This window comes from Bos grunniens, chromosome 7 (genome assembly GCF_055505025.1).
Source record: "Bos grunniens cultivar Pamir isolate PY7600 chromosome 7, Bosgru_T2T1.0, whole genome shotgun sequence".
Classification (NCBI taxonomy): domain Eukaryota; kingdom Metazoa; phylum Chordata; class Mammalia; order Artiodactyla; family Bovidae; genus Bos; species Bos grunniens.
In genome coordinates, this window is record NC_141171.1 from 93,227,279 (window position 1) to 93,252,500 (window position 25,222).

General features: G+C 39.4%; 1 protein-coding gene across 21 annotated transcripts in view; it reads right to left on the reverse strand.

Moving 5' to 3' along the window:
• Window positions 1-25,222, reverse strand: part of ARB2A (ARB2 cotranscriptional regulator A) — a 419,837-nt gene that overhangs the window by 136,680 nt on the left and 257,935 nt on the right. For 15 of the 21 annotated variants that reach the window (XM_086413098.1, XM_086413086.1, XM_086413091.1 and 12 more), the window contains 2 exons: window positions 9,963-10,079; window positions 3,624-3,708 (listed from right to left, as the gene is read on the reverse strand). In XM_086413098.1, coding sequence (XP_086269224.1) covers window positions 3,624-3,708; window positions 9,963-10,079 — 202 coding nt within the window. Of the gene's footprint in view, window positions 1-1,026; window positions 1,277-3,623; window positions 3,709-9,962; window positions 10,080-17,978; window positions 18,310-25,222 lie in introns of those variants that run through there. The other 6 variants (XM_086413100.1, XM_086413094.1, XM_086413099.1 and 3 more) reach the window with 2 other exon arrangements.

Genomic DNA, 25,222 nt, shown 5'->3' on the forward strand with positions numbered 1-25,222 from the left:
AAGGAGTACGTCAAGGCTGTATATTGTCACCCTGTTTATTTAACTTCTATGCAGAGTACATCATGAGAAATGCTAGGCTGGAAGAAACACAAGCTGGAATCAAGATTGCTGGGAGAAATATCAATAACCTTAGATATGCAGATGACACCACCCTTATGGCAGAAAGTGAAGAGGAACTAAAAAGCCTCTTGATGAAAGTGAAAGTAGACAGTGAAAAAGTTGGCTTAAAGCTCAACATTCAGAAAACGAAGATCATGGCATCTGGCCCCATCACTTCATGGGAAATAGATGGGGAAACAGTGGAAACAGTGTCAGACTTTATTTTTCTGGGCTCCAAGATCACTGTAGATGGTGACTGCAGCCATGAAATTAAAAGATGCTTACTCCTTGGAAGGAAAGTTATGACCAACCTAGATAGCATATTGAAAAGCAGAGACATTACTTTGCCAACAAAGGTCTGTCTAGTCAAGGCTATGGTTTTTCCTGTGGTCATGTATGGATGTGAGAATTGGGACTGTGAAGAAAGCTGAGGACCGAAGAATTGATGCTTTTGAACTGTGGTGTTGGAGAAGACTCTTGAGAGTCCCTTGGACTGCAAGGAAATCCAACCAGTCCATTCTAAAGGCGATCAACCCTGGGTGTTCTTTGGAAGGAATGATGCTAAAGCTGAAACTCCAGTACTTTGGCCACCTCATGCAAAGAGTTGACTCACTGGAAAAGACTCTGATGCTGGGAGGGATTGGGGGCAGGAGGAGAAGGGGACGACAGAGGATGAGATGGCTGGATGGCATCACTGACTCGATGGACGTGAGTTTGAGTGAATTCTGGGAGTTGGTGATGGACAGGGAGGCTGGCGTGCTGCAATTCATGGGGTTGCAAAGAGTCCGATATGACAGTGACTGAACTGAACTGATTCCTTATCATCTCATGTAAGGTGTGTCAATAGTAATTAGCTTTATCTCTCAGTATTAAATTACAGGATATCAAAGATGAGAAGAATGAACATCATTCAAGGACAAAAAAAAGGGCATTGCATCCTCTTTTAGTGTGTATTCAGTTGTACATAGCACAGTTATATCATGTTAAGTGGAAGCAAGACTACTTTAACGTCTTCGTTTGGAGAGTGTCTGGTTTCAGGAGATGTATGTGAGTGCCAAGCAGACAAGGGGTGAGCTGTGGAGGTTCTGCAGTGAGGCACTCTGGCTTGGTTGAACTACGATTCCCAGAATTCCTTTTCAAGCTGTACGTCTCTGTTTCAGTTCAGTCTCTGTTTAGGCTGGTACAAAAGGGAGACTTCTGTCAGAAATTTGGGGGGTTAAAGTGAAGCAGCAGCCATTTCAAGCTCACACACAGTTTATTTGCCGGTTTACTTGGTGGTACAAGGCAGTGGTTAGCATCATGACAAAGGGCACTGGCTTCTTCAGGAACCCACACCACCAAGGACAGAAGCCACAGGAACTGGCACAGATTGAAGTCCATCCTAGTGGGCTCCAGCTCATGGTTATGGGTTCCAGCTCATTCTTGCTCGTCACCCCTTTATATAACATCTTCCCTTAACAACTGTCTGCTCTGTAGACTCAGCTCTAGCATCACAATTGAAGTTGACATTCTTCTAGATACTGCTCAATCAGATCTGATCCAGTCCTAGGTCAAACCTCTGTAACAAATCCCTTACTGTCTACAGTCTATCCTCATTATTTGTGGATTCCCTATTTCTGAATTCACCTACTTATTAAAATTTATTGGTAATCAATCCTCATGGTGTTTTGTTATTTGTGGATGTGCACATGTGGAACATGGTAAAAAAAAAAAAAAATTTGAGCTGCTCAACAGGCTTATCCCTAACTAAGGTCCAGCAAGGTCATGCTTTGAATTCTTGATCCAGTTTTGTACTGTAAACGATTATCCTTTTTGCAGACTATTTAGTGCCCTGTTTTTCACATTGCTGTGTTTTTGTTGATGATTCTGTTCTCTGAAATGGTGCCCAAGTATCATGCTGAAGTGTTAAGACAGTGATGTATCTTATGGAGAAAGTAAGTCCTATTCGGGCATGAGTTAGTGCTGTGGACTGTGAGTTCAATGTTAGTGAGTCAACTATATATTAAACAAGGCATCTTCAAACAGAAACACTCATAAAACAAAGTTATATACATTGACCGGTTGATGAAAATGTGACCGGAAGCTTCCAAACCTAATCCTGCATTTTCTTTAGGAGTAATGATTCAGTATTCACTGATTCAGTGTTCTCTGAGACTTCACAAAACATAACCACTGATAATAAAGAGAATATATTGTAATTAACGCACACGTGCACACACACACACACACACACACACACACATACCCTGTAGCATATATATCTCCTACTAGTCTGTTTCTCTGACTGAACCCTGAATGATAGACCTGGAAAGTTTAGTTACAATAACAGTGAAACTCAGTTCAAGCTTAGGTATTAATGATGGTAAAATTTAGTTATCGTAAGAGTTCTTTACCTAGTAGCTGAACTGTTCTCCAAATTATTTCCTTCAAATACATAAACATGTATGCAAATTTAAGTACTTTGCGATTAGCTATCTCCTATGGTTGTTAAATGGAACGGTTCACGTGCAAGAGGAGAAGAGGGCGGCAGAGGATTGGATGGTTAGACAGCATCACTGACTCAATGGACATCATTTGGAGCTAACTTGGGAGACAGTGAAGGACGGGGAAGCCTGGTTTGCTGCAGTTCATGGGGTTGCAAAGAGTCGGACATGACTTAGCAACTGAACAACAACACGTTCAAAACTTCTGCTCATTCTCTGGCACCTATGACCAGGAAACCCATTTCTGTTCTGTATCATAATCAGACACTACTGCTCACTTTGTGTTTATCATGAAAACTGTGAAAGCCCAAACCAGAAAAAATGTCACTCTTTCTTCTGACCTAGAGATGAGGGACTAAAGTACAGATCTTTCAGGCTGGAAGTCAACACCAACATTAAACTGTCTGGAGCCCACTTGCTTCCTCAGGTGCTCAGCCCACCACGTCTGTTCTTTCAGTGGACAGGCTGGTCTTGCCTGTTCATAGTTCCCCATGAAATGGCCATCTTCTGATTCATCCAGCCCTTCCTCCTTCATCGGTGTTTTCTTTTGTCCAGAGTATCAGCCTGCACGTCTTCCTATAATCCAAGTCCCATCTAACACAACAGGTCCAACCAAAAGCTTTTACATGAAAAATGTCTGTACACTCTAGGCCATAGCAATCTCTCTTCCCTGAACTCACGGTCTTGGCTTCCTACTGGATCACTGAGTTGGTAATTAATCAGAGATAAATACTCTTGAGATCCTGTATGGCTATCAAGTCCTTATTTTAATTATACAACCTGTCTCCCTAAGCTTCAACGAAACTGTCTATATTACTCTCGAGTTGTTTGCATCTATTCTTCTTCACTGAGTTTGTTGGTAAGCATCTTCAACCACTTAATGCATTTTTGGTAGTGGGTCCACCCCATGCCATATGTTACCACTAATTCATTCAGACTCAAGGCAAAACAACATGCTTAATTCACAAAATAGAATACCACATTTCATTAGTATATTTTTTCACCTTAAAAGCATTCTATACTCTCTCATCAAAGACATACCTGCTGAGACTCGGGGACAGTCAGGCAGCATGGACTCCACTGATGTGTCTAATGGTTCTGAGCTAGAGACCCAATTACAACAGTTCTGCAATGAAATAGAGACAATGTTCTGTTGAAACACAATTTAAGGCAAGACCAACCTGTTAGGCTGTAGAGATTAATCTATCCAATACAATCAGCCATTATAATTATACTCTACCTCTATATACTATTAGAAATCCTCTTATGTAAACAGTCAGTAATTATTCATGAGTAAGATGACTGTGGAAAAAAGTTTATCTTCCACAATTTAGCAAATTACCTGTCCTGATATTAAGAAGACATGTAACCTTCTGTGAACCATAATGCAATATACTTATAAAAGAAGTCTAGTATTTTAATTAAAGGAAATTGAAAAGGGTGCCTAGTTTTAGTTTTTATATGAAAATAAACATTAATTTAAACATGTAAAAAACAGCATTATTTTAAAACTATACTCTTTGTCTCTGTACTAGAGGAAATAAATTTTGCAACTAATCCTCAAAATGGCCCATATAAATGTAAAATCTTTTAATTTTTACTGCAACTTGGTTCAGTGAAGGCTGTATCAAACAGATCAAAAGAAACACAATCTGGTGAACTGTAGCTCTCTGTCTGAGGACACAAAAGTTTCACTATTAAAGACAAGCCTCTAAGATGATGATTTACAACTTAAATGATATAGAAATAATCTATATTCCTTCTATACATTTTAAGTGTATATTTGAAGTCTGGGGGCTTCCCAGGCGGTACAGTGGTAAAGATTCCGCCTGCCAGTGCAGGAGACATGGGTTCAATCCCTGGGTTGGGAAGATTCCTGGAGAACGAAATGGCAATCCACTCCAGTATCTTTGCCTGGAAACTTCCACGAAAAGAGGAGCCTGGCGGTTTATAATCCACTGGGTTGCAAAGAGTCGGATATGACTAAGCACACATACACACAACAACATTTGAAGTAGGGCTTAAAAAATGTGATTAACCTTATATGGCTTTAAAAAAATTTCCAACACACACACACACACACACACACACACACACACACACAGTGAATTTCCAGGCAGATTTTATTTTAAAAGAAATCATCCTATCAATCATGTCAGAAAACTCGCTGATTGCTATTCTCGTAAACAAGCACGTATTGTGTATATTTAGGCGCTTGCTGTCCAGGTTGTGCACCGTGGAATCCGTCCTCACTGTGGAAAGACCCTTGACTGGTAGATCAAGTGTCTTATTGTATTTCCTTAATTCATTCTGTCTGGAAGAAGATGTCAGCTGTGTTGCAGTGAGGACAGAATTTCAAAGGCCCCAGTCCCCACCAATAAAGGCCGAGGAATGGCTTTTGAATAGATTTGTCAAGGCAACCCTACTGTTCTGGGACCAGGGAGAGCAGGAATAACATAAAGGAAGGGCTGCTGTATGAGATTAGAAAGTGAAGTTCACAAAGCATGGCAGATTTTTGTAAGAAACAGTAGATCAATGAAACTACTGAACTGTGTGGAAGAAAAAAACACATGCAAACAAACACAACATCTAGTAATGTTCTTAAATGTTTTCTTTCTTTTTATACTTAAAATGGATAAAATATTACTATTTGCATGTATTACAAAAGCTTGATGGTTTAAAGTGGATATGTATTCTATAATTTGCACTCCTAATCTTAATTAGCAGCTGAATGCAAAATTATACAATGTAAGGGATAAGAAATTATAAAAGAAATAGGGTCTTAGAAGATATTTCATACATTTGAAATAAGTAAAATTAATATTACTATTGATAGAATACCACATCAGAGAGTTCTAGATAATGCAGAAGATTAGCACACAATTAGCCAGCTTTTATATACAATGTGACACTTGCTTGTAAGAAATAAGTATTCTCCAAAGCAGTGTCAAGATATGTAAATGGATGATTTGTTTTATCATTCATCACAACCCCTAATAAATTCAAAAATCATGACTTCTATAGGTACTAAAAATAGGCTTGAAGTGATACTGGGAGATAGCTTCATTGAAGAATGACTTTCTCTTTCCTCTCTTTTTCTTAATTCTTAAACAATTTAGTCTTTTCAATGACAGCAATTAGCTCTACCGACAGGCAGCGATTAGGTATATATTTTAATTATTTTTCATCCTAGAGGTACCTCCAAATCTGATGAAAGTCAGCTATACCCCAGGTGATATGTCAGTCTTAATATTGTTCACTTACACTTCATGTATGTAAGTATTATAGGATATTTTCAGTACTAATAATATTAATGGTACATTATAGTATACAGTTGATTAATCATTTTCTAACTTGCTATCATTCACTTTAAAATCCACAAAATGGATTTTATCCAGGTCACCTTTAAACTCAAAATATTTAAAGCAAAATACAGGTTGCTGCTGCTAAGTTGCTTCAGTCGTGTCCGACTCTGTGCGACCCCAGAGACGGCAGCCCACCAGGCTCCCCCGTCCCTGGGATTCTCCAGGCAAGAACACTGGAGTGGGTTGCCATTTCCTTCTCCAATGCATGAAAGCGAAAAGTGAAAGTGAAGTTGCTCAGTCGTGTCGGACTCCTAGCAACCCCATGGACTGCAGCCCACCAGGCTCCTCCGTCCATGGGATTGTCCAGGCAAGAGTACTGGAGTGGGGTGCCATTGCCTTCTCCAAAAATACAGGTTACCATTTTATGACTCTGAAATTTCAGTTTTTATCTAGGCAAATCTTTAGGTTTTGATTTCTCATAAAATCAGGATAGAAAACAAACACTCTATAGTTAAAGTAAATATGTCCAAAGTTCTCTGCAATGACAAAGTACTGGTACAGGATTGTAAAGGTTTGATACCGTAAGTTGACGTACACGCATGATGTGTTCATGTTTCTGTGACGTTTTTAGTTTTTACACCACTGGGAAAAGCATATAGAGAAAAGGACAAAGCCAGCTAGAAATACATTTGCCATATGACAGAGTATAATGAAATAAAATAATGTAAACAAATTCGGAAGTGTATGAAGGGAAGGAAACATGGGAAAGACATACAGCCATGACATATGAACTCAGTCTACCTGAAATTCCATCTTATCAAATGTAATGCTCTATTCTGAGACGTGTTTCTATAGTTCAGAAACCAAATCTCTTTTCACTGTTTTCCTAGTGCTTATCCTACGCCACGTCTCAATGCTCTGTTTGAACCCTATCCCAGTTCTTCAGCTGAGATGAACACTAGCGAAGTGTCTTGGATGATGGTTAGAAGTAGCCCATCAGGAAAGCCCTGCTAAACTCAAATCATGCTGGAAGCATTCCCAGACCCCAGCGATCGTATTCTCAGTTGTCCTGAGTGGACAAGACATGCTGGACTAGAGGTACCAACAGAGCCATGCTTAAGCCTCAGATGCAGCCCGGCCCCATTCCAACCAACAAGCAGAGAGAAAGAAGCCTCTGGCCAGAGCCAGCAGACTGAGATGGATCCTGTAACTACAGTTTCTCTGGGTCTGAGGGATAAAGAGAAAAAAGAGGCAATACAGTGATGTCTTCAAGTTAAGTATTTTCCATTTAAAAGTCTTTTACTGTGAAATTATGACTTTACAGTTTTTTGTGGCTGTATACTGTCTTTGTGAAATCCAAAATTTTGGGGTTATTAATATAAACTTAGAAGTGCCTGTAGGTCACAAGGCTGAGTGACATTGACATTTAAATCAAGGCTGACAATATTTCAGTGTAGATATGAAGTGAATAAAAAATTTTTATAAAAAGGTTATACCTTAATGTATGAAATTTAAAGAGAGAAGCAGGTAGTAGGTACTCCTGTGCAAGATATTTGGAAGTATTTGGAGATGCTTGTTGCCCTGGTTGAGTGTAGATTTTTACTCGTTGTTATGAGTTGTAATATCATCAACGTCTATAGGTTGCTCTTTAATATGGAAGGTGTTGTGTTCTCGGATAAGAACTATTATTCACCAGGTTGTATTTCCAGGACAGATGCTCATAACTGAATGGTGATGGGTGAGGGCTCATGATTACTACATAGAACCAAACATCTCGCTTGGCAGCAGACTTTCAGAGACCAGGGATATGTCAGGAAATAACGTTCAACCCCTCAGCCTTTTTTTTTTTTTTAATAAAAACTATATATTTAAGTTGTACAACATGATGATTTAATATACATATACACAGTGAAATGATAACTGTAATCAAGCCAATTAACATGTTCTCATTTACACAGCTAGCATTTTTCAGTGTGTGTGGTGAGAGAACCTGAAATCTATCCTTTTAGCAAATTCCCAGTATTCAAAATGCTGTACATTAGGTCTATAGACTTGTGCATTCTATACCCCTGCAATCCTTGACCAACATCTCCTGTGTCCCCCACCTTCCTGACATTAGGAACCACGATCCTGTTCTCTGCTTCTGCATTCGACTCTGTTAGATTCCACGTGTAAGTGAGACCATGTAGTGCTTTCCCTTCTGTGTCTAGCTTGTTTCACTTAGCATAATGTCCTCCTTATGCTAAGTGGGCTCACCTTTGCCCACTCAGCCTTACAGCCTGGAGCCCAAGGTAAGACGTCCCTTTGCTTACTTTCTATCTCTTCTTTGATTAAATTAAGATGAATTCAGCTACTGCCTATTTCAGTCGGATGAAAAAAACGCACAGATCAATATATTCTGACTTTTGAAGGGGATGCCTAATCCAGTCTTAGTTAGAAATACTTAAAAAATAAATCTAGATAAATTCTTTTTATATGTCTCACCCGGAATATGAAGACCTCACAATTTAAAAAATGATAAACAGGGATATTTCTAGTTTGGGGTAAGTACTAAATTCTATATTGGTTATGTGTGTGGGAAAAAGGTACCAAGAGATCATTTATAAACTTTACTAGTTATATAATACTAGGAGCTGGTTATATATACATTTGGATGGGTAAAAAGTAATTGTCATAAAACATACAAAATTTCTCTTAAGAGAATTTAGGTCCTTGGAAATGACAATAAAGGATGTAGCTAAACTGTGAAAGGAGGAAATGCAATAAGCAATGTGGTCAGAAAACACCTGGGTTTAGAAGAGATGAAAAAAATCCCACTTTTATATGTTTATTGTGAGAGCTGGAGTAAAAGTATTTTGGGCTTTCGCATGATGAAAGCACTTTTTTATAATGGAGAATAATGACAGTGAAAAGAGACTGGTGATACGGCAACACCACTAAGCAATTACATACCTTAGACCTTCTGTTTGTTCAAAACGCTTTTTAAACATTATCTTTCTGATCCTTACAGTATACCATGAGAACTGGTATAAGTTATTCACTGTCCCTATGGTGAGAGGTCAGCTGAATAAATACCTGGGTATTCTCTTTAAAAAAAAAACTGGAAGAAAATCAGGAAGGTCAACCAGCTCATTCATATAAATATATGTATTGATTTGATTAAATAATTGCTAAAGCATGGTATGGCTAATGTTAATTTCTTACAATATCAGGAAGGTAAATATAAATAAAAAAGAAGTTTCAGCTATGTATCTGCAATAGGAATCAAGGAAATGGTGAGATGAAAGGTGTTTGAAACCTGGGAGCATGTTCAATGAAAGTGTGAAAGTGTTAGTCGCTCAGCCATGTCTGACTCTTTGTGACCCCATGGGCTGCCCATGGAATTCTCCAGGCCAGAATACTGGAGTGGGTAACCATTTCCTTCTCTAGGAGATCTGCCCGACCCAGGGATCAAACCCAGGTCTCCTGTATTGCAGGCAGATTCTTTACTGTCTGAACCACCCAGAAGGAGTCCTTGTTCACTCTCAGATTCACAAGCCCTTTGGAAGTATGAAAAGCTTTCTTAGCCTAAGGTGGACCATGACTAGCCCCTGGGTTTCTCCTAGCTCAAGGGTCCGCCAAGCACTATTTCAGCTTTTTACTTCTTTTCCCCCTACTGGCAGCAGTGAGCCATCCATTTAAGAGAGGCATACACTGACCTTCTTTCTTATAATTAAACAGTATCAATGATACATAGCTGATTGGCAAAGTAAATACTGGGGAATAATAACCTAACAGATCATGACCTTATTCAGTCAAAGTTCCTACTATCGGTTATATGCATACATATATTCCATAGAAAGCCAAAAAAAAAAAAAAAAGGCGGGGGGGAGGGCTTCCAAAAAAGTAATCGTTTTTCCAAAGGGTTTTCTATTATTATTTCAACCATGTCTGGTTTTCTCTATTCCCTCTAAATTTTCTGCCTCCAGAAAGGGAGCTTGGGGGTGGGAGGTGATATAAGTTGGTGGGGGCTCCAGATATATATAAAAGGCTCAGACTCATTCATCTCAGCATTGAAAAAAAAAAATCATCTCACCTCTCTCATCCATTCTCGAATCGTTTTGCCAGCTTCTTGATGCCACACATTGTGAACAGAGTCTGTCAACGCCACAGCAGTCACCTTACTTTTCACATCTGCTTCTCGTTGAATCATCTGTTTTTAAAAAGGAAAATAAAATATTGGCCATAATTGTTTTCCCTACTGGGTACAAACTTAGTCATAGGTAATAATAATATTAAAAATGAAAAAGCAATATGCATTTCTTGCTCAAAGCTATACTCTTTTCTACGCTGAAACGCCTTATTCTTGTTCAGAGATGTGAAAAGATGTAATATATTTTTTTTTAAAGATAATACCACTTAAGACTTAGAGCTACGCAGCTCTATCATTTTCCATGCGGTTTGACAATTCAAGGATTAAAGGGATCACAGGGGAAACGAGGAGGAATCCCTGAGGGCTTCTATTACAAGTTTCTTCCACCATTTCCTATTTCAGTGCTTCAGGGAAGTCAGTACCAGGGGTTCACTCTTAGCAACTCAGGACTAACTTCTGCTAATTTTCAGTACATGGTACATTAGGAAAGAAAGATATCTTGCTTTGATTTCTCCATTTTAACTAGCCAGCTCTTCACCATGGCCTCATAATTCCTTGGTGTTTTAAATGCCCACAAAGATCTTTCTCTTCGTATTATCAATGTCATTTTGTTTTCTAATGTGTTTCTTTATGCAGAAAAATGATTATACTTTAAATTCTTTTTATAGAATGTTGTTTCTATAAAATTAAATGGTTCTAAAGCTTTAAAAAGAGCTACTTGGTTTGAAGATATGGAAGAATTTATCAGAGGTCTGCAAAATAAAGAAGCCTGAGAAATATTTAATAATAGTTCTAGATTAAAAGAATCACAAACATTCTAACTCAGCTAACACTAGTAACTCTAATTTGACATAACAAACATAAGAAAGCTTAATAAAAAATTAGTTAAAATACAGTATCTAATAGCCTCAAATTTCATAGCCATGCTCTCACTCTTTCTTTGCATCAAATGTCTTTTCTCTCTCTAAAGAGAGCAATGTCTCTATCATGTGCTATTAATTTATTGTCTAAAAAATAAACTACTGCATTAAAAAAGGAAGAATTCTGAACAATGATGAAAGCTCACACAGAAAACATTGCAAGCCATGCTTCTAATACCAAATGATGCCTGTTGGCGTTTTGAATTAAAAATCTCTCTCTCTCTCTTAAGTTCCTTTAAACTCTACATATGCAGATCCCCTTTCACTGAACAGGACCCAATGGGAATCTAATTCACTGTTAATGCTGCCTCAGCAGCACTTCCGTACCTTAAATCTTTGTGTCTTGTGGTTTCTGCTTATGTAATGTGCAAATCTTAAAATCAATGCTGGTTATCAACATGATAATATTACTGCAACATTCACCAGGCAATACCGATAATATTTTAAAAAGCATAAAATAATATTCCAATTCAGGACTTCAAATTCATTATTAAATAGTGTGCTACCTGCCTCTAGATTTTATTTTAAAAATAAGATTCTCAGAATGGCACTAGAATACAGAAATTTAAACCAACATCAGCTAATAAAACCCCCAGTTCCACAACAGTGAATCCACCTGGCTCGTGAAGAACTTATATGTCCTTCTGCTCATTTTCTAAACAGGAACATTTTTAGACACGAAGAACGACTGTTGCTGAAGTTACCAAATAAGAACACTGCGGTCTCCTGGTACTCTAAGAATATGTCTGCATTCAAAAATATTTGTGCTCAATTTTCTTTTGGTTGTTGTTAACACATGCTGACTTAAAGGTGGTAGTGACTGAAGACACTAGATATCGAGGGCCATTTGTGAAATGATATACAGTTAAGAGTTGAAAAGGCTGAGGATTTAGTGCAAAAGTAGAAGATCTGGGGATTAAAATTTTACAAACCTGGAAAAATATACAGTTGATAGATTAACTACCGGGGGCGGTGGTGGGGGGACTTTAGTCTGTTTGTTCATCTGGCTGACATTTCACACAAAGGGAGGTGATGATGTATAACTTTTCTTCACATCTCATCAAATCACATTATAATCCAGCATGATCCTCCTTTGCGCTGTTTTAGTTCTTTGCAGTTTAAAAAGCACTTTCATATTATATTACTAGAGGAGGGGAATGGTCTGATTCCAGAGGCTCTGAATCAAGAGCTGTTTACAAATGAACTCAGTCACAAAAATTTTCAAATATTTGACTGTAAAGGCTTAGGAGATTTGTAAATCGGTGAAACTCTTAGCAGTTGAGTTTTCCTGATGGTTCTCCTCTGTGCTGGCCCTGCTGCAACGGGCAGTGCTGACCTACTCGCAGCTGCCCTTTCCGTCCAAGGTCTCTGCGTCTTGCATTTGTTGGGGAGGTGTCTAGCCCCCGTTCACTCCCTCACTGGGAATGAGCACTGATGGAAAATGCTGGAGAATGGCAGTGCTGGCTGGGGGGAGACTGAACACAGCAACCAAGACTGTGTAAGAGACAGACCTTAGAAGCAACATAGCTAAAGCAAGGAAAGGGTGGAGGCATAGACGGGTAGGAAGACAACTTCCTTAACAGTCCATACTAGAAGACTGTGATGATGTGGAAAACTCAGAAATCTGAAAGGAAAGAAGCCAAGTGACCAAAGTCCTACTGTATGTCAATTTAAGGCGGAGATGTGCTTTTTATTAGGATCCAAGGATAAGGACATGTTTGAAATTCTCTGCAAAATTCTATCTGTATGTGACATGAATATTTTTCTGGGAGAGGATGCTCAGCTTTCATTAGATGCTTAAACGGATCTTAATTTCTAAAAATGGTAAGAGTTCATGAGCCCAATACCAATATTTCAAAGAAGAAAGATGCCATTATTTTTTGTTGTTGTTGTTATAATGTCTTAAGTATGGCAGTGTACTTCAACAGTATGTAAACCGTGAACTTCCAGATGTTCAAGTTGGACTTAGAAAAGGCAGAGGAACCAGAGATCAAATTTCCAACATCCACTGGATAGTCAAAAAAGCAAGAGAGTTCCAGAAAAACATCTACTTCTATTTTATTGACTATGCCAAAACCTTTGTGTGGATCACAACAAACTGTGGAAAATTCTTTAAGAGACGGGAATACCAGACCACCTGACCTGCCTCCTGAGAAATCTGTATGCAGGTCAAGAAGCAACAGTTAGAACTGGACATGGAACAACAGATTGGTTCCAAATAGGAAAAGGAGTACGTCAAGGCTGTATATTGTCACCCTACTTATTTAACTTATATGCAAAGTACATCATGAGAAACGCTGGGCTGGATGAAGCACAAGCTGGAATCAAGACTGCCGGGAGAAATATCAATAACCTCAGATATGCAGATGACACCACCCTCATGGGAGAAAGTGAAGAGGAACTAAAAAGCCTCCTGATGCAAGTGAAAGAGGAGAGTGAAAAAGTTGGCTTAAAGCTCAACATTCAGAAAACAAAGATCATGGCATCCAGTCCCATCACTTAATGGCAAACAGTTGGAGAAACAATGGAAACAGTGAGAGACTTTATTTTTTGGGCTGCAAAATCACTGCAGATGTTGATTGCAGCCATAAAGTTAGCGCTACGATTTTTCCAGTAGTCATGTATGGATGTGAGAGTTGGACTATAAAGAAAGTTGAGCACTGAAGAACTGATGCTTTTGAACTGTGGTGTTGGAGAAGACTCTTGAGAGTCCCTTGGACTGCAAGGAGATCTAACCAGTCCATCCTAAAGGAGATCAGTCCTGGGTGTTCTTTGGAAGGACTGATGCTAAAGCTGAAACTCCAATACTTTGGCCACCTGATGGGAAGACTGACTCATTTGAAAAGACTCTGATGCTGGGAGGGATTGGGGGCAGGAGGAGAAGGGGACGACAGAGGATGAGATGGCTGGATGGCATCACTGACTCAATGGACGTGAGTCTGGGTGAACTCCGGGAGTTGGTGATGGACAGGGAGGCCTGGCGTGCTGCGATTCATGGGGTCGCAAAGAGTCAGACACGACAGAGTGACTGAACTGAACTGAACTGAACTTACCTTATCATTAAAATTTTCCTTGTGTTTGAAATTCAGAGCAAAAAATATCGATTATTTTTTTTTTCTTCCAGAGTTAAGAGTAAGATTTTAAACATTAAGTAAATGTAACAAGACAAGACAGCTTCCTGAGTGTAGGAGTGTTTGGTTAGATAGAGACCAGAGCACCAGAAGTGGGCACGGGAGGGCCAGAGTCAGCAGCAGCTACCTTTGCCCCCTCCATGCGCACAGGGTCCTTTCACAGGGCTGCTACCAGCTCTCCCCAGGAATCAGGTAGGCCTTTTCTGCCCACCTAACTTCCCTCACCATGCTTTCTCCAAGGCCATCCAGTGAGGTACCTGCTTACTACCTCCACAAGTACCTGGCCCAATCCAAATACTTCATGTCACCCTGAAAGTTCCTTAATTCCCTTTCTGTACCTACAAACTGTTCACTTTTCCGTGGGTTTCATTTCTTCCAGAACTCCATCATGGACTACTTTTAGCAGAGGAAAACTTAAAGAGTCTTTTATTTCTCCTAAATTAAATGAAAAAGTTGCTCTTCTTGTCTTAGCTTAGAAGATAGAAGGCAGGGAAATGTTGACGTTATAAGGATGCTCTGCCATGAAATTTGTGGGAGCAGTTTCATGTCTCTCCTCCAGGGTCTTGGATTTTGGAAGTTATAAATCCAAGTCAGTACTAGATTCAATACTCCCCACCTGAAGAAGAAATGAACTCTGAATTGGGTTGTCTTCCCCCTAACCTAAAGGTAAAACAGATAATTTTATTCTCCCGTATGTGTGACCCAGCAGCCACGGCACTCAGAATAAATATGTCTTGTATTTTAAAGTCCAAGGGGACCTCCTGAAAGAGCCAGTGTGGACTTAGGGGTAGGGAGGAATATATGCGCATTCAGGCCCATATTTATATTTGCATGCTTAATATATTTTAAACATGTTTTTGAGGGAAATAGCTTAAAGTCTTTCATCAGCAAAAGCCATTACTTTCTTTTTAAATTCTGACATGTGTTACACATATGTACTATGAGGGTTACAGCATGTTAATCACTTGTACAGGAAAGAACAGTCTCAAAGAAAATCAAATAACGCGTGTTTCCTTCAGATTAAGATCTGACACTACTGTACATTTATAAATCGGAGGATCATTACTACTGTATGAGCATGAATGAATCATCACTCTGGTTAATAGCACAGTTGAAGTCTGAGATGTCTTTTAAAAAAAGACATACATATATATGTACATAAATAGATCAGCTCCCTCTAGAGCTCCGCAAGTTAAGTTGTTTCAAAGTTTGGAAAGGACCTTTCCACATTTTCAGTGCAGACGGTAATTACACTCAGTGCTTCTACTCGCGTGACATCTTCACGAGTACCTCCCATCATTTTTCCTCCCTGTACGTCCCCTCGAGTGCGTTCTACCTTTTGTGCTGTTGGGCCTACTCAGTTAAAAATGTGCCCAGGGCCAAGACGACTAATCGGCCGACACTGGGTTTGGCAGAGTCTTTTCTGTTAATGTCTTCCTGAAGAGTCTATTGTACAGGTTGATCCCAGTAACATGCTACCCACAAAAACCTATGCTGCAACATAAAAACCTTGGTTCTGTCACCCAAGTCTTTTGAAGTACCTTTACTCATCATAATGAAATATACACACACTTTGGTAGATGAAATAAGAGGACTAAATTGCCCAGCAGGAAATTCAGACAAGCATGACACTCAGCTCTCACTGTTTCTGCTTTTCCTTTGAAAGTAGACACTTTCAAGTAAGCAGTCTTCATAAGGAGTGTGGTGGTTAGGTTCAAGGATGATGGAGTCAGATTCTCTGGGTTCAAATCCCCACTCTGCTACTTCTGGCAGTTACCACCTTGAGTGAAGTATTTAAACTTTTTCCATGTCTCTCTTTTATCCCACGTCAAAGGGAGATAATAAATGAGCTAAGTCACAGAGTTATGGTGAGATGCCACCAACGGAATATAAAGCAACTAGCAGAGGACCAGGCACACAGGACACAATTATAACACATGATCCCACAAAAACATACAATGCAAACTACTCCAGATGTGTAAACCAGTGCATTCTCTTTCCTCAACGTAGAAGGTCACAGAAGCTTAACCTGGAATGCCTTTAATGACAGCATTATTTTTTAAAGAGCCACAGAATCCATAAAGGAAAAAAATTATGAAGGGCTGCATTTTCCTTAAGAGTTTGTGGTTCACTAATTCTAAAACCACCTGGCTGAGTAGAAAGAGCTGATTATTGTGTCTGTTTAAAATCCTGTGATCAGAATACTAGACCAGTAATAGCACCAGGCACTTGAAAATTAAAACAGAATTGTTGAAGTCATTCTGTGGCAACCTCACTTTCTGGGAACCAGTGAACCCGTTCAGAATTACTGGACTGGCAACAAAGCATGGAGCCATGGCTTAGCAGTGCCAAGCTGGTGGAGAGAGTCTTTTTACTGCTGTTTTTTACATAGAAAGGAATGTATCTGACTATGTTTTTAAAAAGATAATCACAGAGATATGAAGTCTGTCCAGAGGAAGGCAGTATAGCGTTGTAGTTAGGAGCACGCACAGGCTCTTGAATATAATGTCCTTAAATTTTTAGTTTTTGTTAATTGTTATAAGAATACAAAAATGGGAATCATAAAATTATTATTAATCAAAACTAATCATTATAACAATAACGAAAGTGGGTATCACACTTCATAGAGTGGCTGAAGGATAAATGTGATAAAGCAGATACACGATCAGTACTGTCAGCTACTATTACTACCTTGCCATTCATTTTAAATTTCAAAAATGTATCCTTCCTTTTAGATCTGGCATCTGTGTACACTTGAGTGACATCAACGTTTGCACCGAGGGGGTAGCTAAGAAGAGTCGTACAATGGCTACAGCCACCTGCAGAAAGTGGGTGTCGTCCAGTTCCACCTCCATCACATAAAGTGATTTGGACTCGCTTAAATGCTTTTAAAGGAAACAGCCAGGTATAAATGGGATAACCATACATTTTAGATGGCCCAGGACTGTCCTGCTTTATGCCTACTGACCTGTTTAATTATTAATAGTGTCTCCTTTCGCTGTTAAAAGTGTTTGGGTTTGGACAGTAAATTATATGACCATGGTATGTATAATGTTAGTTGCTCAGCCCTAATGTATGTGCGTATGTATCATACAGAAGTTAAAGGTCACTCTAGCAAATGAGTAAATCTTTGTGCTCAATGCTTAACCATTTGAGGATGTACCTAAACCTAGAGAGTTATCATGAAAACAAAAACAAAAAAATAACCATGCAGTTAAACACACAAGAAATACTCCCCAGAGTTCTTCAATTCAAAACTTCAGGGCAAGCCTGAGTAGGGGGTGGCCCTTCACAGACGGACATGTAGCCTTATACCCTGGGTAGGTAAGCGGGGCCAGCTGGAGCTCCACGGCAGCCACAGGATAAGACAACATTCCCTCTTCCTGTGCTTTGAAGCCCTCGCTTCAATTCTTACAACCTTTGTCTAGTTTCAGGAAGGAAAAAGGTTCTCCGCAGGCAAGAACCCCGAGGGACAGGGTGTGTAAACTGAAACTCCTTGGGTCACGTGCATTTATGAAGATAAGTCTCCAGCCACCAGTTAGGGAACGGCAAGTTATGATTTATTATTGCAGGGGCCAGAGGAGAGCAGCGATCACTTCCTTTTCCTTTCCTGCCTAGACCGTGCTGCCACGTGCAGACCCCTTCAGCAACAAACAGACATGGGGAAGGCAGGTTGAGAAGGGGAAAACAAAGCAAAACACATATTAAGGGACTGACAATCTGGGAGAAGGGAAAGAGGACCAGTGCCTTACAAAAACACACGACATGTGGGAGGGTGGAAAAAAAAGCAACAGTATGAGAAACTTACTTTACTAATCAAGAAAACAGCAAGCTAGTTGTAAGGAAAAAAAAGAATAAAAGAGGTCACAGATTAAAAAAACGGTGTAAAGGTTCATCAAGATAACTTATGTGATTAAATGTTTTATTATGCAATCTTAGGAGAGTGCCCACAAGTCAGCAAGATAAAATAAAACATATATTCAGCTGGGAGAACGTTAATATACTGAAGTTTTTAAAGACAAGCATTTTCTTCAAGTCTTGGAAAAAGAAACACAGAGATATGATTTCTTCCCACAAAGATATATAGCAGATAACCAGAGTGCAGATCATCATGTTATTTTACAAATTTCTCTTAAAAAGCCTTTACGTTAGGGGTGAGGTGACGGATATGTTGACTGGCTCAGTTGTGGCTGAACATTTCACAACGCATACAGATAGCGGAGTCATCAGGTTGTACACCTTAAAAATACACAAAATTTAATTGCCAATTATACTTCACTACATTTGGAGACAAAAAAAACTTATTGAATTTGCACATAGATGTTTGGTGTATTTGAAATTTCATTGAAGTTTTCAAAGTTATTCTATAAATTTAACAATATGTTTATAAAAAGTTCAGACTCCAATTACCTGTGTTATTTTCAATGTATTTTAAAGACTGTCTACTCTGCCACCTACCGTAAACAGTGGGAGTGATATTCTAATTTATCAGCCTTTCTAGATAATACATTATTACCATTAGGTTGATTTTTGAGCTTTTGGAAGAACTCACAATTTAGGAAGGAAGTCAGATTCTGATAAATTCTGTGGAGACTCAATATTCTGAGTGTTTATAGTATATAGATTATCTTATTAGAACAATTTCTTTTTAAGCAGATTGGTAGTTGATTATGAACCTGTTTTATAGACGAGGAAATCGATGCTTTTAGAGAAAGTGACTTGCCCACATTCACACACTTAGTATGTGGCTCAGCTAGACCTATTAGCTCCAAATCCTATGTCTTTATACCATGACTTTCTGTACATAATACCCTGCATTTCTCCATCTTAAATACTTACACTGGTAAAGACTCATTCACTATCTTTCTTTCCCACTGAAATGTAGGCTCCAAGGGGGAAGGATCGTATTTTCCAGGCCAACACCACATCTCTTTCTCTACACAGTGACTGGCACATAGCATTTGCTCAAAAATTATCTGTGAAATGAATGGAGGTTTTGTTTACAGAAATGGAATAGATAAGGGAAAGTGATGGTTAGGAAGTCAGAGCAATATCTGATTTGGCATATTTAGAAAAAGAGCATAAGCTGGGCTTCCCTGGTGGCTCAGACAGTAAAGAATCTGCCTGCAATGCAGGAGACCCGAGTTCAATCCCTGGGTCAAGAAGATCCCTTGGAGAAGGGAATGATAACCCACTCCAGTATTCTTGCCTGGAAAGTTCCATGGACAGAGAAGCCTGGCGTGCTACCATGCATGGGGTTGCAAACAGACATGACTGAGCGACTAACATAGATTAACACAGGTGGGTTCCCCAGGGACAGACTCTGAGATTGAATTTAGCATGCAGGGCATTACAAAGGAGCGCCCTGGGGATCAGCGTCTGGGGAAGGCAGGGGCACAAAGCAAGAACGGCAGAGAGATGCTAAGGTAAGATGCAGGTCCAAGACAACCCTGCACAACCCCCGGGGCCCTGGACCTAGAATGACCCTTTAGAGTCATCCCACGCTGGGTCTCAGGCAGCTGGGCCCTTAATCTCCCATACTGCTCTCTCTTTGAATATACATCCCACAGCGGCCAGGACGGTGCTTGAGGAACTGACAGCTGAAGACTGTCTGCTGAGTGCACTCCCAGGATGTGGGGCAACACGTTCTTTACTGAAGGAGCTGCTGGGTGGTATGTCACACTGTCCATCTCAGGTCAGAAGTGAAATTAAGCACTAGCCTTGTCCATTCAAATCTAAATCATTTTTTCCAAAATGCCGAGCACTCTATTGTTCTATCTGTGTATCAAACTTACATTATGATTTAACTGATATCTATGCTGGGAGGGATTGGGGGCAGGAGGAGAAGGGGACGACAGAGGATGAGATGGCTGGATGGCATCACTGATTCCATGGATGTGAGTCTCAGTGAGCTCCGGGAGTTGGTGATGGACAGGTAGGCCTGGTGTGCTGCGATTCATGGGGTCGCAAAGAGTTGGACACGACTGAGCGACTGAACTGAACTGATGAGATCAAGTAAATTTACCTTAGATTTCAGGTCTCACAATCTAACGCTGTACTATCTAGCCCTTCAAATTTTTGCATTATCCCTAAAGTATAGATTAAAAAGGGAGAAACAGAAAATTAAAAGACAGAAAAGCTGATTATTGAAAAGCATAAAGAAACCAAAAGCACAAATTTTAAAAGGTATCCTATACATCTATTGGGGTATAATTTGATTTTCTGAATTTCAGATGAAATGTATATGTCAGTGAAAGCAAGGTACACTTGTGATTTCAAGCCTAAGTGGAGTTACAAAACAATTCCAAACTTCAAATAAAGTATGCATCATCACTTTTTAATGTCTGCCATTATAAAACCACACCTAGGAGTGTTGGAAGAAAAAGGCAAAGTGACCGTGGACTGAAAAATTTCATTGTAAAAGTAGCGAGGTTAGCTCTTTAGATCTCAGCCTTTATTTTCTATGATAAAAGGAAAATAAACACTGAGGTATATAAATTTCGGGACTAAAGACATTTGTGATTTTGATTCTTTTCCAGATATTACTTTATGCCTTCAGACATTTTTGAGTTTTGGCCTCTAGAAAATCAGGATAATCTTCATTTGACCACATTTCTTCAACTGTAGGCACAGATTTACATAGAAATGGTGTGGCACTGGTCTAACTCACACATATTGGGGAAGTTTTACCTTTAGATTCTAGTACAGGCATTGACCCTGTGATATATTAATATTATACTAAAGTAAGACCACCAAAACATGTGTTAACCAATTTTGGGTTATAACAGCTTGCCAAACATTGGGGAAGAGGTGATGCCCATTTTTAAAAGGGAAAATGATACCACTGTAATAAATGTAAGTCATAGGCTTCCTACATTGTTCAAAATATATGAACTAGGATCTCCAGGTCCTTGGCCCTACAAACTCAGACCTTGGACCTTCTCCCTAGAAACCTATGCTAAACACCTGGAGCCTGTGCGCTTGGTTAAACAACTGAACACTGCTACTGGAAGAAATTTCTATTCAACTAATTACTTATAAAGGCTGTTTCAATGTACATTGTACTGATCAAAAAAAGCAGGACAATCCTTTAAGTCAGAATTTTAAAATATGATTCTGACGATATGTTGGAGTCGCTTTTCTTATGAAAGTACATCTCACATTTCTGAAAAGATAAGAGTCTGTGGATGTAAAAGGTTGGAAATATGTTCAGTTGAGACATGACTTTTAAAGACTGTCTTTACTGCACAAAACCATATACACATTGGGTGGAAGAAAGCACAGGGTTTGAATGAAAGTAGCTATTTACCTCTAAGTCTGTGGCTGTACCTTAATTTCACAGATAGAAAACACGTACATATACTACATGTGGTAAAAGAGCACTTCTGAGTTCACGTACTGCTGCTGCTGCTAAGTTGCTTCAGTCGTGTTCAATTCTGTGCAACCCCAGAGACGGCAGCCCACCAGGCTCCCCTGTCCCTGGGATTCTCCAGGCAAGAACACTGGAGTGGGTTGCCATTTCCTTCTCCAATGCATGAAAGTGAAAAGTGAAAGTGAAAAGTGAAAGTGAAGTTGCTCAGTTGTGTCCAACTCTTCGCGACCCCATGGACTGCAGCCCACCAGGCTCCTCCACCCATGGGATTTTCCAGGCAAGAGTACTGGAGTGGGGTGCCATCGCCTTCTCCGGTTCATGTACTAGGAAACCATAAACAACAGTCACTATGCTGTGAGTGTCCTCTATCAATATCCACTGTAATAGAGAACGCCAGAGTAGCACTTCAGATCACTAACAAGAAGAGGAGAACCCTGAAACCTATCATTTAGACACCTGATGACAGCGTGGAGGCGAGACAGCACTGAAAAATTTACACTGGGGAAGGGTTTATGTGTGAACGAAGGAGAATTAGTCTCTGGGCTATTTTTTTTTTTTTCAGATTCCATTTTCCTTCATGTGTCTGCTCGTTAGCATTTCTTTCAAGGATATTCCACCAGTTGAGTCAATGATACAGGGTTTATATTTGACTAACATTAAATATTGCCTTAGCTTCATGACTATGAAATAATTCCAACAGAAAGAATCTAAAATAAATACACTTAGGCAGCATGGTACTGGATATTTAATAAGCACTGGTATTTATTATGGTAGGAAGCAGAATTTTTGTTACATCACACCTTTTGTTAAGTAGCCAATTTACCCAATGCGAAATCCCATAAAATGGCGAAGATATAAAAAAGAGTCAGTAGTTCACTAATTTAGAAAGTCAATTATATGTCACTGTTTCATATCGGGTTAATTACTTCATTTACATTTTTGGAATTTTAAAGCACTGCCTGAGAGGTGGCAGATTGATGGCACTGCAGAGTGGAGTCCTTACACTATTTTCCTGAGTGTTAATAATATAAAAGGCAGTATATGACACAGAGTTACATGTAGGTTTTATCTAGTGAGATTACAAATGAAACAGACATGGTATGGAGATAGGAGAGCAACAGAGATGCTTTCAGAGAAACCAGTGAAGAGGGTGAAAGGGAAATGGTAAAGTGGTAGACACTTAGGCGTTGTCTTCTAAGGCGTATGTGTGTGAAAGGTCAGAGGTCAAACATCTACAAAATATCAATACGTCTGAAGGGAGGAGAGTCAACGCCATTCAAAGTAAGTTATAAGAAACCTGAGTGAAAAAGACATGAAGGGCCTCCTTGTGGGGAAGGCTATCATGATCAAACATATAATAAGAGAGGTGGGGAGGAGGAGAGACTATCAAAGAGCACAAAAGAAAAAAAAAAAGACAATGAGCAGGAGTGAGGAACAGATGTTGCCTTTCCATAGTTCTGATCCTAACCCACTTTCACAGGAACCCAACCTGCCACTCCTTCCTGTGGGTGTCACGATGAAATCTACCATACCACTTTCTGTCACTAAGTTGTCAGAAGAAAGCAAAGCTTCCCTAAGCCTGTCTCTTCCCACACAACCACCAGCATAAACTATGATCTATTAGTCCTTTTCCTCCTCAGACAGACAGGACGAGAAACGCACTGCTGAAATTTCCTAGTCCTTGAATTAAATTTATCTAGAAGTTAATTTGGCATTGTGTGTGGTCAGTTGCCAAGTCGTGTCTGACTCTTTGTGACCCCATGGACTGTAGCCTGCCAGGCTCCTCTGTCCACAGAATTTTCCAGGCGAGAATACTGCAGTGGGTTGCCATTTCCTCTTCCAGGGGATCTTTCCTGACCCTGGAATCAAACCTGTCTCCTGCATCTCCTGCACTCGCAGGCAGGTTCTTTATCACTGAGCCACCTAGGCAGCCCCGATTTGATATTGATGCCACTTTTTATTTTCTGTGGGAGTGGATAAGTTAGGCCTTGATGCCTTTAAGCTTATATTCTGATAGTCACGAACACAATGAAATTCTCTCTCTTCCGGTCTTTTACATAACGGAATGAATGTACACATAACATCACGTTTACTGAAACCAGTTGAAACAGTAATTACTACTGGTGTGACTCTACCTATAACAGAAGAAAAGAATGAGAAGCTGTCCGGGACATTAGGAACTATCCAATCCAGCTCTTTTTCATACAGATGAAAAAACAGGTAGAGTGACTTAGGCGGCACCTCCAGTTTCAACAGGCACGGGATCACCCCAGCTGTGACTCCCAAGTCCCACGACTGATGATGGGTCCTTCTCTACCCTCCACCACTGCCTACACAGAAGCACACGTGCCACTGGTTCCTGATGGCGAGTCCCAGCGCTGTGCTTCCGTCTAACACTACAGGCTCCAAAGTGACACGCCGTCCACGCGAGTTTTGGGGCTGATGGGCCACCGAGGAGATCTGTACACATGAACTGCTTCAATTCTGTGGACTAAACGGTGGTTGTTTTGTTCTTTTTTCTGATCAATTTGGCAGGTAAAGTCAGTCAAACTTGTTTCTTCATGAAGACACTGCCTTACTATGGAAATGAATGTGGAAACATTCATCTTTGTCAGAAATTATGTCAAATTATTCAAATTTATTGGTGAATTACAGCAAACATCCCAGCTGATGAACATCTCAGTCATATGTTTTTTTAGAGAACACTTATGGTTCTAAAAAGATAACATTACAATGAGCCTTCCCATTCTGAGCAAAGATGTTTGGAGAGGACATGGGGTCTGTTATTAAAGATAGTCGTGTTTTAAAATCATAAAATATTCCAAAGATGTCCAACACTGTAAGTAGGAAAATGTATTCCTTTAAATACTGTGGCTATTGTTTTCTCCTCTCCTTGTTATGGTCTTTTCAGGATCCTTAGGAAGCTGTCTCTAAGACTCTTTCTGTCAGCTTCCATCTTTTCCACAGACACACAGAGGCCTCCACATTAGCACTGCTTCTCTGGCTTGAGGTAACAAACGATTAGCTACAGCACAGTGGTGTGATGTTCATGTTATTCTTTGCTGTACTACACCCGGCCAATGTCTCAAAAATTAATGCAAGTATATCAGGATCTGAAATTAACTTTTTATAGCCAAAAGCAATGTCCTGCTAGGAGGAGAAAAACCTATTATAAATGGGCTGGCCTCTGATTGCTTGTAGATGGTGAGTACCAGGAAAATAACATTTCAAATTATACAATGTTGAATACAAAAAAAGCTGCCCCATATTGATTAATCAGTGTTTTGTTTATGAACTGATAAGGTCTAACTAGGTAGTTCCTATTCTTTGTAAGTGACAGATCTATTACAAAAGATCAGACATGAACCTAAATTAGCTAATGCGCTTATGATGCTATATAGAAATAACTATAAAAGAAAAATACTTGAATGAAAGATAAAGCCAATATTTCTCTCTGAACCATGTATTAACTTTGAAAGTTTTTTTCCTAAAAAATTACATAAAACTAGTCACATTTAATTTATTTAAGTGTATACATTATTCAATAAACACTATCAAAAATTAGTTCTGAAAAAAAAAATCAGCCTAGGATAAAGCAAGTATCCATTTCTCTTTATAACATTTTAAATAATTTCTCTTTAAAATGCTCATTTAGTATAAGCTAATTTGGGGTGCTATAATGCAACAGTATTTTACAAATTTTATTAAAAACTGCCCAAGTGTTTATGTTCAGCTGTTTACCAGAAACCAAGTTTCACTATGCTAGCAGTATCTTTTGTT